The sequence below is a fragment of the Neomonachus schauinslandi genome, chromosome 10 (genome assembly GCF_002201575.2).
Source record: "Neomonachus schauinslandi chromosome 10, ASM220157v2, whole genome shotgun sequence".
Lineage (NCBI taxonomy): Eukaryota > Metazoa > Chordata > Mammalia > Carnivora > Phocidae > Neomonachus > Neomonachus schauinslandi.
Window position 1 is genome coordinate 88,574,449 of NC_058412.1, and position 13,884 is coordinate 88,588,332.

Genomic DNA, 13,884 nt, shown 5'->3' on the forward strand with positions numbered 1-13,884 from the left:
AGATTTATTTATTTTAGAAAGAGAGCAGGGGAGGAGGGGAAGAGGGAGAGGGAGAGATCGAATCTCAAGCAGACTCCCTGCTGAGCTTGGAGTCCTACCTGGGGCTCCATCTCACGACCCTGAGATCATGACCTGAGCTGAAATCAAGAGTCAGAGGCTAAAACGACTGAGCCACCCAGGTGCCCCAAGTCCATTTTTTTTTTTAAAGGCAACAGTGTATTTTGTACTAATCTATAGTTTGAAGAGGCCTGGAGAGGAGGAAATCCAAAGCGAGAGGCTCTGCATTCCAAGCCAGGCCTACTGGAGCAGGGTGGCCGGGGGCCTGTCTTCTCTGAGTGATGCCCATCTCTGTCTGCAAGCTCCTGGGCATGTCCATGGCCAAGCACTGCAAGGCTTGATGAAAACGGTGGCCTTCAGAATCACGCTTGATGAAAACGTGGCCTTTAGAATCATCAAATAAATTGTCTTGTGGCATAGTTGCCACCACTGTCCCTGAATTAAATGACCAGAAGGAGGCGAGCCAGCAAAAATGAATGAGGATTTGGAAATTAAAGCTCTCCCCTCACTGAAGGAAGCCAAAGGATAATTCATTTTGGTTGTACATAGTGATCAAGTTTACAACTGCATACTAAATTGTCATACGTATTTAACGCAGATTTTGTTTCCTATGAATTATCGAGTCCATCAAGAACTTGGGTGTATGACTCCTGGTCAGAAGAAAGCCCAGCTGGAGGGTGAGCGCCCTCCAAAGTGGGGTGCTGTCTGCCCTGCCAGTTCATGATGTGGACACAGGCTGGCCTGTTTCCAGCTCCTCTGGTCTTCAGTATAGTTTAGCTGTCAGTGAAAGGCCAGAGAAGCCACCAAGGGGCTTTATGGAAGTCACTAGACTCATCAGACCACTCAGTGAGAGGGACCTCTCACAACGTTCACCTCACCTTGTCCCTTTAACAGGTAAAGCAACAGGTGTTGCTTTGAGATGGTCAGTTCTTTATTCATATTTATTCATAGTTTTATTCATGCACAAAAGGTCAAGATGCACAGTAGCTGACTTGTCCCCCTGCCCAGGGCTGTAACCATTATTTGGCCAAAGGGACGGATCTCTGGGCTTTCACTGCTGGATGTGGGACCACCAGGTAATCAGGTGGGAGGGGACGGAGGGGGCTCACTCAGAGGTCCAGAACCTGAATAATTACCATCAGAGCATCGGTAAAATTAGAAGAAAATGCGAAATACATACTCTAACCACGGGCAGTATCATTCTTCTACCCTAGCTACTCTGTGATGAGCCCATGGGCACTTCCGTTTCGGCTCACTGGTGAGCCACTGCGTCGGAAGGTCCCAGGGCCTGTGACAGCCAGGGCGGGGCTGTGACCGCGTGCAGTAAAGAGCAGGAGTGCAGTGTTGCTGAGAGGCGGAAGTCAGCGACAGCGGAGAACAGGCACCTTGAACCTCTGGAGCCAGGGGATGACCCAAACTTCCGTGTAGCAACTGAAAGTCTGAAACAAAGAAGGGCACACTGAGACCGCCTCCCTCCCCCATCGCAGAGGCTGCGCTCCCGACACGCTCCGCAGGGGTTAGGTTCCCTGCAGCGGTGGGCGGTGCGTGCGCATCTTCCTTTGGACGTTTCTCCCCTGCCCCAAGTTTTTATTTTGAAAAATTTCACATCTACAGAGAAGTTGAGAGATTCAAGAAAAAAAAAATATTCACTTTTTTTTTTGCAAATTAATTAGATGTTGTCACATTTGCTCTCTCCTGCATGTGTATGTGTGTATATGATTTCTGAACTGTTTGAAAGCTCCTTTTGTTCTAACCTCCCCTGCCCCAAGCCCAGGGTGTTTATTTCCTGGAGCTGTGCCCCTCAGGGGGGTGGTTTGAGGTGCTCTCTTGCGAGTCCTCTCTCTGTGTTCTCCCAGGTCTGTGGGTACTGCACGGATGCTGGGAGTGAGAGTTGGAAACTTGCAGGCAGAGAGGTGATGAAGGGGATGGTTCCCAAAGCCCTGGGGAGTGCGCGAGGGCTGGGACAGCAGTGAGTAGGTGTGAGGAGGTGAGACCCCTTTGTTTTTACCCTTTTTAAGGTATGGTTGGTCTGGAAGTCACAGTTGTCTAGAATAGGGTGCTGGGTCTTCTTGCAAGAAGTTCTGCCAATCTTCATGTGCAGCATGTACTTCAGGCCCTTCACGATCTACGGGGAAGAAGGGCTGGGTCGGTGTTACTCGGTCCAGGACAGAAGGGTGGCTGCTCCTTCACCAGCAAGAGGCGGCATGGAGACCAGGGGGAAGGATGCCCAGATTCGCTCCCGGAAAGGGGCTGAGTGTCTGGGACCCATCAGAGAACTCCGGTGTGTGTGTGTGTGGGGGGGGGGGGGGGGGGGAAGCTGCCGCTTGCACCCAGGCCTCTCCCTTTCTTACCCACTCATGTCATTCCTGCTCATGGTGCCAGTTCTCGGTCCCCAGGTGAGACTGGGGCTCTGGGTCTGTCGGAGGACATTTCCTTACTGCCCAGAACTCTGCGCCTCACCTCCATGCCCGACACCCACCTGCGGGCTGTGCTGACCCGCCCTGCATGCCAACAGTGGTTGCTTTTCCCCCCAGTTTCAAAATAGACCCTTTTCCGCACGAATGTGGCAGCAACCGGTTCCTCCTCGCTTGTGGTCTCTCAATGAAGCCTCAGCCCTGCCAAGTACCAGGTGAAGTAAAGTCATCCCCAGTGTCATCTGTCCCCTCCCACAGGCCCTCGAGCACTGGCAGGAGCACCAGGAACTTGCCGTGTTCCGCAGGAGGCGAAAGCCTGGCTTGGGAAGACCCCACGGCCCCTGGGGTGGAGTCCCCGGAGAGATGACACTTGGGCTATTTCCATGGGAAGTAGGCTTTTAAAGCCCACCCCACACTAGCTTGCCCTTCTGCCACATGCTTTCTAATCATAAAAATATGCTGCTCTTAAAAAAGTTCGCAATTTTCGAAAAGAATAAGGATTATAAGAATTTCCAACAATCCTATGACGCAGGGGTAACCATTACCAGTACGCGTAAAAACTGTTCGTGTCCGAGTGGGACCACCTCACCATCTTTCCCTGGGGTTTGTGTGTGGGGAAGGGGCAGTGGTGTGGGCAAAGCTCTCCGAGTGACATGGCCCAGATGGAGAACGGCAAGAGGTCCCTTGGGGCTGCGGTGCGGGCGAGGGGCGGGGTGGGGCGAGGCAGGGCGGGGGCTCTGACGGGCGGTCTAGTGGTTCCTGCAGGCCGGCCTTCTGCTTCTCCCGGCGACGGCCTTCATGCCCAGCTGCAGTGGCCTGTTCCACCCCTGCCCTCCTGGGTTCCGCTGCAGATGTGCTGTGGGCCCCCCGGGAGGAGCTTGCCTTCACGGAAGGTGGCGCAGGGCCTTCTTGCTGTGCCCTGGTGCCTCTGGCCGTGGCTGCTCGTGGGCTGCCTGTGGCGCTGCTGTCAGCCTCCCGGCCGGGGGCCACACTCTACATGGACAGGCACTAGCCGGCCAGCCCCTGGTAAGACAGAAGCCACTGCAGCCTGGCCGCGTAGCGGTGTCCCCAACCCTCACCTGGACCAGGGCTTTGCTGATGTGGGACTCCTTGAACAAGAAGATGTCATTTGTACAGTTGTTGAACCTTTCAACGCTGTGTCTGGCTGCTTGGAGGACTCCTGGGTCGTGGGGGTTTATTGTTTTGGGAAATCCTGGCTTCACATCTGGGTTAAGGATCTGGGAACAAAAATCTGAAACAGAGAAGCACAGAACCAGACAAGAACATTGCTGTGAGCAGGGTCCTTGGGCCCAGTGTTGCACCTCACACCTCGGTTCTGCTGTCTGCGCCCAGTGTGGCCCCTGGCCGTCTACCTACCCCCTCAGCCAGCCACCCCACACCCCACAGAGCATTTGTTGTGCTTCTTGCGGTTGCTCCCTCCTCAGAGCTGAGGACCAGGCAGGTGGGTGGTACCGTGAGGAATGGAAGGTAGTCCCGGCCCGCGGCGCCTGCCCGCATAGGCTTTCTCGGAACCCGGGGTGGTTTCTAGCGTGTGTTAAAGAAAACCCGACCGCGTCTTCCGGGGGCGGAGCCTCTGGATAGGATGCAGCCCCAGAGGTTAGAAGAAGGTGCCTCAGTTGGCCTTGGAAGCCACCACCATCTGGACCCTGCCCCTCAGTGTGTCCCCAACAAGTGGACCACGGAGAAGTGCCCAAAGGCGTGTCCTGCCTTCTCACTTGCTCGGATGCAGCTGCTGTCCTCTCCCTCAGTGATTCTTGTCAGAATCCACCCAGCTTCCAGGCCCTGGGTTGGCCCGTCCGCACCCGATGCCCCTCATGTGCTGCCTCCTGCCATGCCCTTCTGGGTACAAGTCCGAGGACAGGGGTCAGGCCCGCAGAGCTGGCACGTGGTGGAGGCAGGGACGACTGGCTTTCTTTCATCCTTCCATGCTCTTCCTATTCCGAGGAGGCCCATATTTGGATTAAAGATGGGGTAAGCAACAGGAGGGGCTTCTCCCCCGGCACTTGGGTCCCCCAGTGTCTGACAGAACCAGGGACCCCCATGCTGCTCCTCTCCTCTCCACGTCCTCTGCTCCCAGGCGCCACAGAAGCAGAGCCTGGCCACACCCCGAGGACCCTCGCTGAAGAAGGACCGGACTTCATTCCTTCGTCCGGCTAGCTCAATAGCCCCTCTGGAGCCCTCCTCATCCTGCAGGCTCTGGGGGTACAGAAGCTTATGTTCACTGCAGCTCACGTCCCGTCAATAAACAGGCAAGACAAACAGAGCAGCAGGTGAAGCAAGGCAGGAGCTGTGTGGGGGTCTGTCCACAGCAGATGCAGCACCAGACTGTGCCATCTGCACAAATCTAGATGGAGGGGCCGAGAGCAAGTGAGGGGGCCGGAGGGCAGAGGTGTCTGACGGCTCAGGGCCCCAGCGTGGCTGAAGCAAGGAGGGTATGTGGGGAAGGGCTGAGAGGCAAGGCCGGGCCCGGCACAGCTGTGTGCTCATTTGGGTCACAAACTTTGGATTTTATCATAAAGAAAAAAGGAACATACAAAGCCCCACAGGCTCCGGATGGCAACAAGTGAATGGTGGCCTTTTCTGGTTGGTGGCTCATGATGAATTTAGGTTTCTGTCCATTTCTACAGTGGACAACTGATGTCTAAAAATAAAAAGTTGGGGCGCCTGGGTGGCTCAGTTACGTGTCTGACTTCAGCTCAGGTCATGATCTCAGGGTCCTGGGACTGAGTCCCGCGTTGGGCTCCCCACTCAGTGGGGAGTCTGCTTCTCTCGCTCCCTCTGCCCCTCCCCTGCTTGTGCGCTCTCTCTCTCTCTCAAATAAATAAAGTCTTAAAAAAATAAAAAGTTTTGGGGGAAAAATCTAAACTGGGAGGGAGAAGGGGAAGAGGGTTTTTAGATTTGTAAACTGCTTCTCTTTAGGAAGACGTTCTCCCAGATTTTCCTGAAATGTTAGCCTGCTAGAGACGATTCAGAGCTGAGCTGTTTTAGTTCATTAACTAAATTAAACAGAGTGTGAAGTTCAGCTCCTCAGTGGCATGGCCCCGTTTCAGGTGCTCAGTAGCCCCACGTGGTCGTGGCGGTGGGTGCCGATAGGGACACCGTGTCCTTGCAGAGGACCCCAGGGGACTGCACTGCCCTGAGACTTCACTCGCTTCCCTCTGCCATGACCTCGGGGAGCACCTGTGGCGCAGGCATCTCTGTTCAGTCTGGGGAGACTGAGTTTGGCATGAGGCAGAGGTGCCGAGGCAGCAGGAAGTGGAGACTCGGGGTGTGTGGGTAGCGGCAGTGGTAACCAAGCTTCCGGGCTGAGCACATGAAAGGTGGAAAGATGGGTGCTGACCTGTGCCCACCCCACCCCAGCCCGTCCGCTCCTGAGTGACAAACTCCAGCTCAGACCCGAGACACCCAAGTATATTTGGGTGGTAGAAGATAACGGCGACAAGGCACGCAGGCTTTGTGGGGGGCAAGATACTGTCTGGTTCCCCCGTGAAGAAATCACAACTTTAGGGGAGGAAGCTGGCAGCATGAATTCAACAGAGCATGGGAGCTTTAATAGAAGCTGCACTGGGATGTCCCACTGGGGACAAGGAGTCCCACATGCATGGAGACTGACAGAAGGGGGCTGAGGGAAATACCCACTACCTTGTACGGGGGGTCGGGTTAGATAGGGCCAGTGGGCTGGCTAGGCTGGGAACTGCCCGGCAGGTTGGTGCCTTGGGTGCTGCGCGTCTGCTATGGCCTCTTGTGTACGTGAGACCCCTGCCGAATGCGAGACCTAGGGCGGGGTTGGGGGGCATCTGGCTGGGTGGTCTCCCCTCCCCTGTGTGTGGTGCAGCGGAAGGAGCCCTGAGAGTGGACAGAGAAGGCGTGAGTCTCTGTGCGTTCTGTGACCCTGGGGCGGGGCGGGGGCAGCATCTTGCAGTCTGGGGAGGGCCAGCACTGCCTGACCAAGCAGGGCCCCACCTGACAAATGGGTCTCCCCCAGCTGGTTCCTTGGGCGCAACGCTGAAGCGTCAAGACTAAGCCCCCTAAGCTTTAGCAGCCCCACGGACCTGGCTCCCTGGCTCTGATGAAAGCAGCACACCGCTGGGACCCTTCCCAGCACAGGATTACGGCCATCTGCCGGTCCGAGTTTCCCTCCGAGCTCTGTCCCCAACCAGCACTGGGATTCTCCTTTGTAAGAATCCAGCCCTCCTAGGACGTCTTTGCTTAAAGTTTCCAAAGATGGAAATAAGGAAAGCCGCTTGCGTTCCTGGAGTGCCAGCAGCTGGGCTGGTGGGGCTGGGTCGGCCCTGGAACCCGCATTTCCCCAAGCTGCCCACGTGGCTGTGACTCAGGTGGTGGTGCTGGGGGGCCTCGTGGGCTCTGCACACAGACACCCTAACACGAGGGGGCGGGGCCGGGCCGAGGGCCGCCCCCCCCAGCACCTGTGTGCCACACGAAGTCAAGGGTGCTTTGTAGTTTAAACCAAAAATCAGTGGGGCAAACAACTGCAAGCTTGATTTCTGCTCCTCACTGTAGTCTAGCCGGCAGAGGAAGAGGAAGGCACCGAAGCTCAATGTACTCCTGCCGTCGGAGAGGAGAGGGTCCCCCCTTCCCCACTGTGGATCGATAATGGCTTCTATTCTTTGCATAAATTACATTTAATGCTTTTTCCGGTTATAAGCCTACCTATTTTGGGTAGGAAATTTGAAAAATACAGAGAAGTATAACAAAAAAAGTTAGTTATCACTCTTAGTACCTCAAATTAGAAATCACTTAGTAACCAGTGTTAATGGTTTTTTAAATAAAATGTATTAAATGCAATTTAGCTTGAATTGAACAGAATGAAAAATGAAGTGAAAGAGGGGCGTCTGCGTGGCTTAGTTGGTTAAACATCTGACTTAGTTTCAGCTCAGGCCATGATCTCAGGGTCATGAGATCGAGCCCTGAGTTGGGCTCTGCGCTGAGGGGGGATTCTGCTTGAGATTCTCTTCCTCTCCCTCACCTCCACCACCCCCCACCCCGCTCTCTTTCTCTCTCAAAAAAAAAAAGAAGTGAAAGTAGGTGAGGCTGAACCTCAGATGCCTTGTCCTTTTGGAACACATGATGTCAGTTCCTAAGCAATTTCAGTAATGTTACAAAAAGTTTAGGAAAAATACTGAAGTTGGTTTATTTTTATCTAACTACATGTTTTCCTAAAATGTAGGCTTCAAGTCAGTAAAGCTTCATCAATGCAGTTGTCTAAACAAACAATAAAAGCTCCATTTTTAATTTAAAAAAAGGTTGAAAGTCGAATCTATTTTTAGGATTCTTTAAGAGAATTCTAAGGCTTCTCATGGAGAATAAACATTCCAAAGAGCTCTCCTTCAGGGAAGAACGGAAGCCACCAGGTGGGTGCTGAGCAGATGGTGACAGTGCAGGCTGGGTGGCCTGGGGCCCCGGCCAGGGGGTCAGTCCCTCCCCCACTAAAGGGGGCCTGGGCTGTCCTCAGGGATGGGGGTTCTGGGGTGTGTGCTGTGCAGCCAAAGTCTGGGGAGCAAGAGAGTTAGAGCTGTTGCTTTCTTGTTACCACTCTGCGGGCAGCGTGTGGGTCCCCATTCTACAGGGGAGAGACTGAGGCCCCAGAGGAGTGCAGGGTGGATTTAAACCAGGTTCAACTAATCGTAAAGCCCTGTAATGAGAAGAGGGGCCGCTGGGGGGGTGGGGGGGGGGGGGGGGGGGGGGCAGAGTGTGACATGGCAAACCCGTGGAGCTTCCCAGGAGAGATAACAGGTTGAGAAAAAAGGACTTTTGGGTTGCAACGGAACATAAAAGGGCTGAAGACACTGATGTGGCAATTTCCTAAGTCCTGGAAGGCTTAGGGAGGGAAGATGCCATGGGGCTCCGCATTTAGGTCAGTGCAGTTTAGTGTCCAGGCATGGGGAAGTCATGTGCCCAGAGGGCACCAGCATCAGGGGCCCTGCTGCCCCCCACTCCCTCCCAGGAAGGCACTGGAATCTGTTTTCAGGGGAGGGAAGGAAAAGGCTGTGGGAGCCATGGAGGCAGAGTCGGGGCTGGGCTGAGTTCCCATCTCTGTTCAACCGCCAGACAGAGGCGCCTCCAAGCCCCTCTTTCTGAGGCCCTTGCTCGGGCCCTCATCTGTCAAATGAAGGAAGCACCAGAAGAGATTGCTTCGGAGGGGCGGTGAGGTGGGCTGGGAAGGCTACCAGCGTGGCAGAGACTCGGAGCAGGGATGTAGGCAGGTGGCTGCCAAGCACCCTGGGCCCAGTGAGAATGCTTTCCATGGGCTGCCGCAGTCAGGCCTCTTCAAGGTCCAAGGGTGCTCAAGTTCTTTACGCATCTCCTGGCTGATGAGCCCAGGCTTAGGGAGGCTGCAGGTTCCACAGCTAGTAGGTTTGGGGAGTCTGTGGTACCCCACTCTCTGTATGTTAAGTGTGGGCTCTGGACTTGCCGGCTGGCACGCAGGGGCAGAGACCAGGTCCGACAGGGGAGGGGCGCGTGGCTCTCATGTGGTCGTGGCCCGTGAGGACATGAACGGTCGTCCAGTGCCACCTGTCTCTCAACTCCCCATGCAGTCCTGTTCCTGTCCCTGCTCTGTTCCATGAGGAAATGGAGGCAAGCGGAAGGAACTTGGCAAAACAGTTGACAGTGAGTGTCAGTAATTAAATCCCAGGGTAGTTATGACGGCAGGCTCCACATCTCTCCAGGGGACCCTTCACTAAGGTTTTGAGAAGGAGTGTGCGTCTCTGTTCTGAACATGCAGCTTCTTCCCCTGACTTGTTCCCCTGGGATTGGTACTAAGTGGGAGGCACAGGAAGACAGCGGTATCCCGACAAGAGGAGGCCGGGAAAGGGTGTCCTCAGCATGAGAGCTAAGAATGAGGGTTGGGGGAGAGAGCAGGAAGGGTGTCCTGTCCCTGTGGTCCCCATGTGCAGCCCCACCCGAGACCGTCCAGGGGCAAGAAGTGAGGGCAGGGGACCCCTCCACCAGCTGAGGGATTAAAGGAGGAGGGGCGCTTCTCTCACCCCCCAGGCAGGCCCCAGGCCCCCTACCCTTGGTGGTTGAACAGAGACGGGAACTCAGCCCAGCCCCGACTCTACCTCCATGGCTCCCACAGCCTTTTCCTTCCCTTCCCTGAGAACAGATTCCAGTGCCTTCCTGGGAGGGAGTGGGGGGCAGCAGGGCCCCTGATGCTGGTGCCCTCTGGGCACATGACCTTCCCATGCCCAGACACTAAACTGCACTGACCTAAATGCGGAGCCCCATGGCATCTTCCCTAAGCCCTTCAGGACTTAGGAAATCGCCACATCAGTGTTTTCAGCCCTTTTTGTTCCGTTGCAACCCAAAGTCCTTCTTTCTCAACCTGTTATTTCTCCTGGGAAGCTCCACGGGGTTGCCATGTCACACTCTGCCCCCTCCCCTGCCTCCAGCCAAGCTTGCAGTGGCCCACCTCTGAGTCTCCCCCAGCAGCCATGGCCTGTGAGTCCAGTGATGGGAGGGTATGGCCTGCTCCTCTGTGCTCTGGCGGGGACAGGTGCTCACTGGCTGTGTAACAGGCAAGTAACCCAATATCCTTGTGCCTTAGTTTCTGGACAGCAGCGGCACCCTCCCTCCCCTTCTCCCCCAGTGCTGGCCTGGCAGGAAGGGTCTGATCCTTAGGCTCTTGGGGGCCAAGTCACAGGGCAGCAGGCGGCAGGCAGGAAGGGCAGGCATCACATGGAAACTGCTTAACCACCACGGGGCATCCCGGAGCTTGGTCCCCGTGCAGGGGCCACAGGGGAGCCTCCCTTGGGCCCACAGTTCTCAGTCCCTGGACAGGGAGGGGGCGGACGACAGAGGGCGCTTCTCTCGCCCCCCAGGCAGGCCCCAGACCCCCTACCCCCGAACCCCGCAAAGGCCGCTGCAGCCGGGATGGGAGCCGCCTGCCCCTGCCGCCGCGCGGTCCCCCGGGCTGCCAAGCCAGCAGTGTGCCTTGGGGACCCGGGCGGGAAGCTCAGGGCGCGCCCGCCGCCGACGGGCAATCAGGGGACCTCGCCTCGGGGAGCGGCCAGAGCTCCGGAAACCCGGCATGAAGCGGCCCAGGGGAGACCCTGCTCTTACCTCGCGAAGGGCCCCCGGTAGTGCACGGGACCAGGCAGCAGAAGGTGAGCAGCACCCCGACGGGCCGCATGGCTGCCTGCGCGGAGGGCAGCGTGCGCTGGGGGAGCCGGGCCGGGCTGAGGGCAGTGCTCGGGAGCTGAGAGGGGGCCCCGCCCCGCAAACCGCCCCCGGGGCGGGGGTGGGGGCTGCTTGCCTCGGGTGGGGAGGCGGGGGGGGGGGGGGGGGGGGGCGGTGATGGTTTCTTGCTGAATCATTTTGACCAGAAGCTCCCCACCTGTGTACTTATGGGCTGCAAAGTCAACCGCTTCCTTTATAAAAGTTTCCAAACAGCCGATTATTTGCAAGGGGAGGAGGCAGAAATGAGAGCTGTAACAAAACCTTTGCGATTTTCTACCCTCGAAATATACATGGAAGAGACATTGCATTAAAAAAATTAGCAGGGAGGCGCCTGTGTGGCTCAATCGGATAAGAGTCTGCCTTCCTGCTGTGATGAGCATTGGGTGTTACACTTAACTAATGAATCATTGAACACTACATAAAAAAACTAATTATGTACTATACAGTGGCTAACTGAACAACAACAACAAAAAAGAGTCTGCCTTCGCCTGGTGTCATGATCCCCCATCCTGGGATGAGCTTGCATAGGGCTCCCTGCTCGGCCGGAAGTCTGCTTCTCCCTCTCCCTCTGCCCCTCCCCCCTTTTGTGCTCTCTGTCTCGCTCACTCTCTCTCAAATAAGTAAGTAAATAAATAAGTAAGTAAATAAGTAAATAAAATCTTAAAAAAAAATCAGCAGGGATTTTTGAAAGCAGAATCATCTGGGTTTCTTTCTACAAAGGACACGCTTCTCAGGCCCATGATTCCAGCGTTCTGAGTGGCCCCCTGAAGGAGACTGTCCTCTGTTTGTGTGAGTGGGCATCTCCCCTTAGGAAGTGGGCAGGAAAATCGGGTGCACACTGCAATTTCAGAGAATGGACATTGCCAGGAAACATGCTCCCTCTGGGTGATTTCTGCACCTGGAAATTGGCAGACAGCAGTGTTTGCTGGCTAAGTGATCACTTCCCAGCTTTGGCTCCACACTGGCAAAGGTGAAGAAAGAACAGAGATGTTCCAGAACAGACAGTGACCCAGAGGTTTGCTTCCCTTTACATGCGCAGGCCAGCGGTTAGAGTGGGGTCTCTGGAGCTCATGGCTTGAATTTGTTTGAATTTGGCTCTACCTTTTAACACCTGGTGACCTTGGGTGAGGGACGGCCTCTCTGTGCCTCAGTTTCCCCCTGATGGTTGTGGTGAGGGTTTGGGGACTTCCTCAGTGTAAATGCTCAAGCACATTGTATGGTCTTAGCTGCAGGGGCACCCCCCGCAGACTTCAGGACTACCCTGGCAGGAGGAAGGAGACGCCTGAGCCTTACCCAGATGGGTCCTGCTGGGGCATAGCGGCTTTCGGGTAGGGAGATCTGGGTTTGTGTGACTCGGACAAGCCATGTAAACTCTTGGGACCTCCCAGGTTCCTGGCTACTCAGAGATTTGTCATGAGAACTGAAATTAGCAAAGCACGTTTGGTACAGTGCATAGCTGGTAGCATTCAGTAAGTAGGGGCTGCTGTACGCGCCCCCACGTTCTGCTGGGCCTGCTGTGTTGGTCCTGGACACTCACCCTCTGGTTGTCAGTGGCCATGCCACAAGGGCCCCAGGGTGGCATCTCCTCGCCAGGCTCTGTGCCCTGACCACACGTGCCTGTTCAGTGTTCACCCCCAGCAGGGGACCGGGCTAGAGGAGAGGCGGGTGTCATGGCATCGGTGTCTTTGCTTAGCTCAAGTGCCAGGTTACCACAACTGCTTATTGGTAGTGTTGTGGGTTATTCTCCCTTTCAGAAGCACGGGGGGAAGCTCAGAGCGGTTGGAAGACTTGCTCCGTTTACTGCATCTTCTCTGGGCCTCGGCCCTGTTGTCTGTGAATGTGGGCGATGGTCACCAGCCTGGTGCCTCAGGCAAAGCACAAGGGGGCCCTGTTAAATCACAATGTGCCACAGTAGGAAGGAGCTGTTTTACAGCAGCATCGTTTCAGGGTTGTCTGGGGGAAAATTGTGCCTGTGTATTTGTGCATGTGTGTAAATGTGTATGTCTGCGTTTATTCACTGTGTGTATGTGTGTGCATCCACGAGCCTGCCTTTGTTTCAGTTTTTGCATATGTTGGAGTAGGAATGCACATAAGTGTGTTGTTCTGATTGTGCACAAAAGGAGAGTATGCATGTGCTTATGTGCATTTGTGTATAAGTCTGTTTGAGTGTGTGCTTGTGTGTATATGTTGTGATGGTTAATTTTATGTGTTGACTGGGTCACAGATATTGGCCCAGATATTTAGTTAAACATTATTTCTGCGTGTGCCTGTGAGGGTGTTTCTGGATGTGATTAGCTTTTGAACTGGTAGACTGAGTAAAGCAGATTGCCCTCCACAATGTGGTGGGTCTTGTCTAAACAGTTGAAGGCTTGAGTAGGAAGGAAGGCTGAGGAAGAAAGAATTTTCTGTTTGTGTGACTGTCTTCAAGCTGGGGCGTTAGTCTTCTTCTCCTGCCTTAGGACTCAGATTTTGACTGGAACTTATACCACCAGCTTTTCTGGGTCTGCATTTTCCAGCCTCCATAATCATATGGGCCAATTCCTTATAATAAATCTCTTTACACACATGGACACGACCCCCCAGCCCCACACACACCCTATTGGTTCTCTTTCTCTGGAGAACCCTGACTGATCCATTTGTGTACCTGTCTGTGCCTACAGGTGTCTGTTTGTGTGTGTAAGTGTATATCATTTGTATGCCTGTGTCTCTGTGCTTATGTGTCTGTATGTTCATATGTGTGTGTCCGTGAGTGTTTCTGTGAGTCTGGATGAGAGGCTTTTGTACAGATGTGTCTCTGTGCTCACGTGCTTGTGTGTGGCCGTTTGTGTGTTACCTGCACTATTTCTGTCCCATCCAAGGCCTGCCAGAGCTGATGCAGGGGTGATTCATCATTCATCCATCCTTCCGCTCCTTGCTGCTGGAAGTGTGGTCCCTGGAACTGGAGTCCCTGGGAACCTGAGGGAATGCTCAGGCCCCACCCCAGACCTTCTGAATCAAATTCCCTGTGAGTGGGGCCCAGGAATCTGTTTTTACAAGCTCTCAAGGAGAATTTTTGGCCCCTAAAGTCTGGGAAGCACTGATTGAACCCATTTTGTCCCCTCTCCTGTCTTCTTGTCTCAGTGGCACACATGACGTCCTCTGGCCTCTGTATGACATCCACTGCTGGCCTTGGCCACGCATCATCCCGCCATGT

General features: G+C 54.8%; 1 protein-coding gene across 1 annotated transcript; it reads right to left on the bottom strand.

Annotated features, from left to right (window-relative positions):
- Positions 1-1,418: 1,418 nt before the first annotated feature.
- Positions 1,419-10,665, bottom strand: CST7 (cystatin F). Its single transcript, XM_021700734.2, has 4 exons — positions 10,575-10,665; positions 3,551-3,723; positions 2,066-2,182; positions 1,419-1,496 (listed from the first exon to the last, which is right to left on the bottom strand). Exons 1-4 carry the CDS (start codon positions 10,642-10,644, stop codon positions 1,419-1,421), a joined length of 438 nt encoding a protein of 145 aa, XP_021556409.1. The 5' UTR covers positions 10,645-10,665.
- Between the last annotated feature and the right edge of the window lie 3,219 nt (positions 10,666-13,884).

Bases quoted from the DNA above. Each gene is read 5' to 3' on its own strand.
- CST7 (XM_021700734.2), bottom strand. From the start codon at position 10,644: ATGCGGCCCGTCGGGGTGCTGCTCACCTTCTGCTGCCTGGTCCCGTGC. The intron at 3,724-10,574 runs GTAAGAGCAGGG...TCTCTGTTTCAG, and splicing joins TACCGGGGGCCCTTCGCGAG to ATTTTTGTTCCCAGATCCTT. The intron at 2,183-3,550 runs GTGAGGGTTGGG...TCTTCCCCGTAG, and splicing joins TCAGCAAAGCCCTGGTCCAG to ATCGTGAAGGGCCTGAAGTA.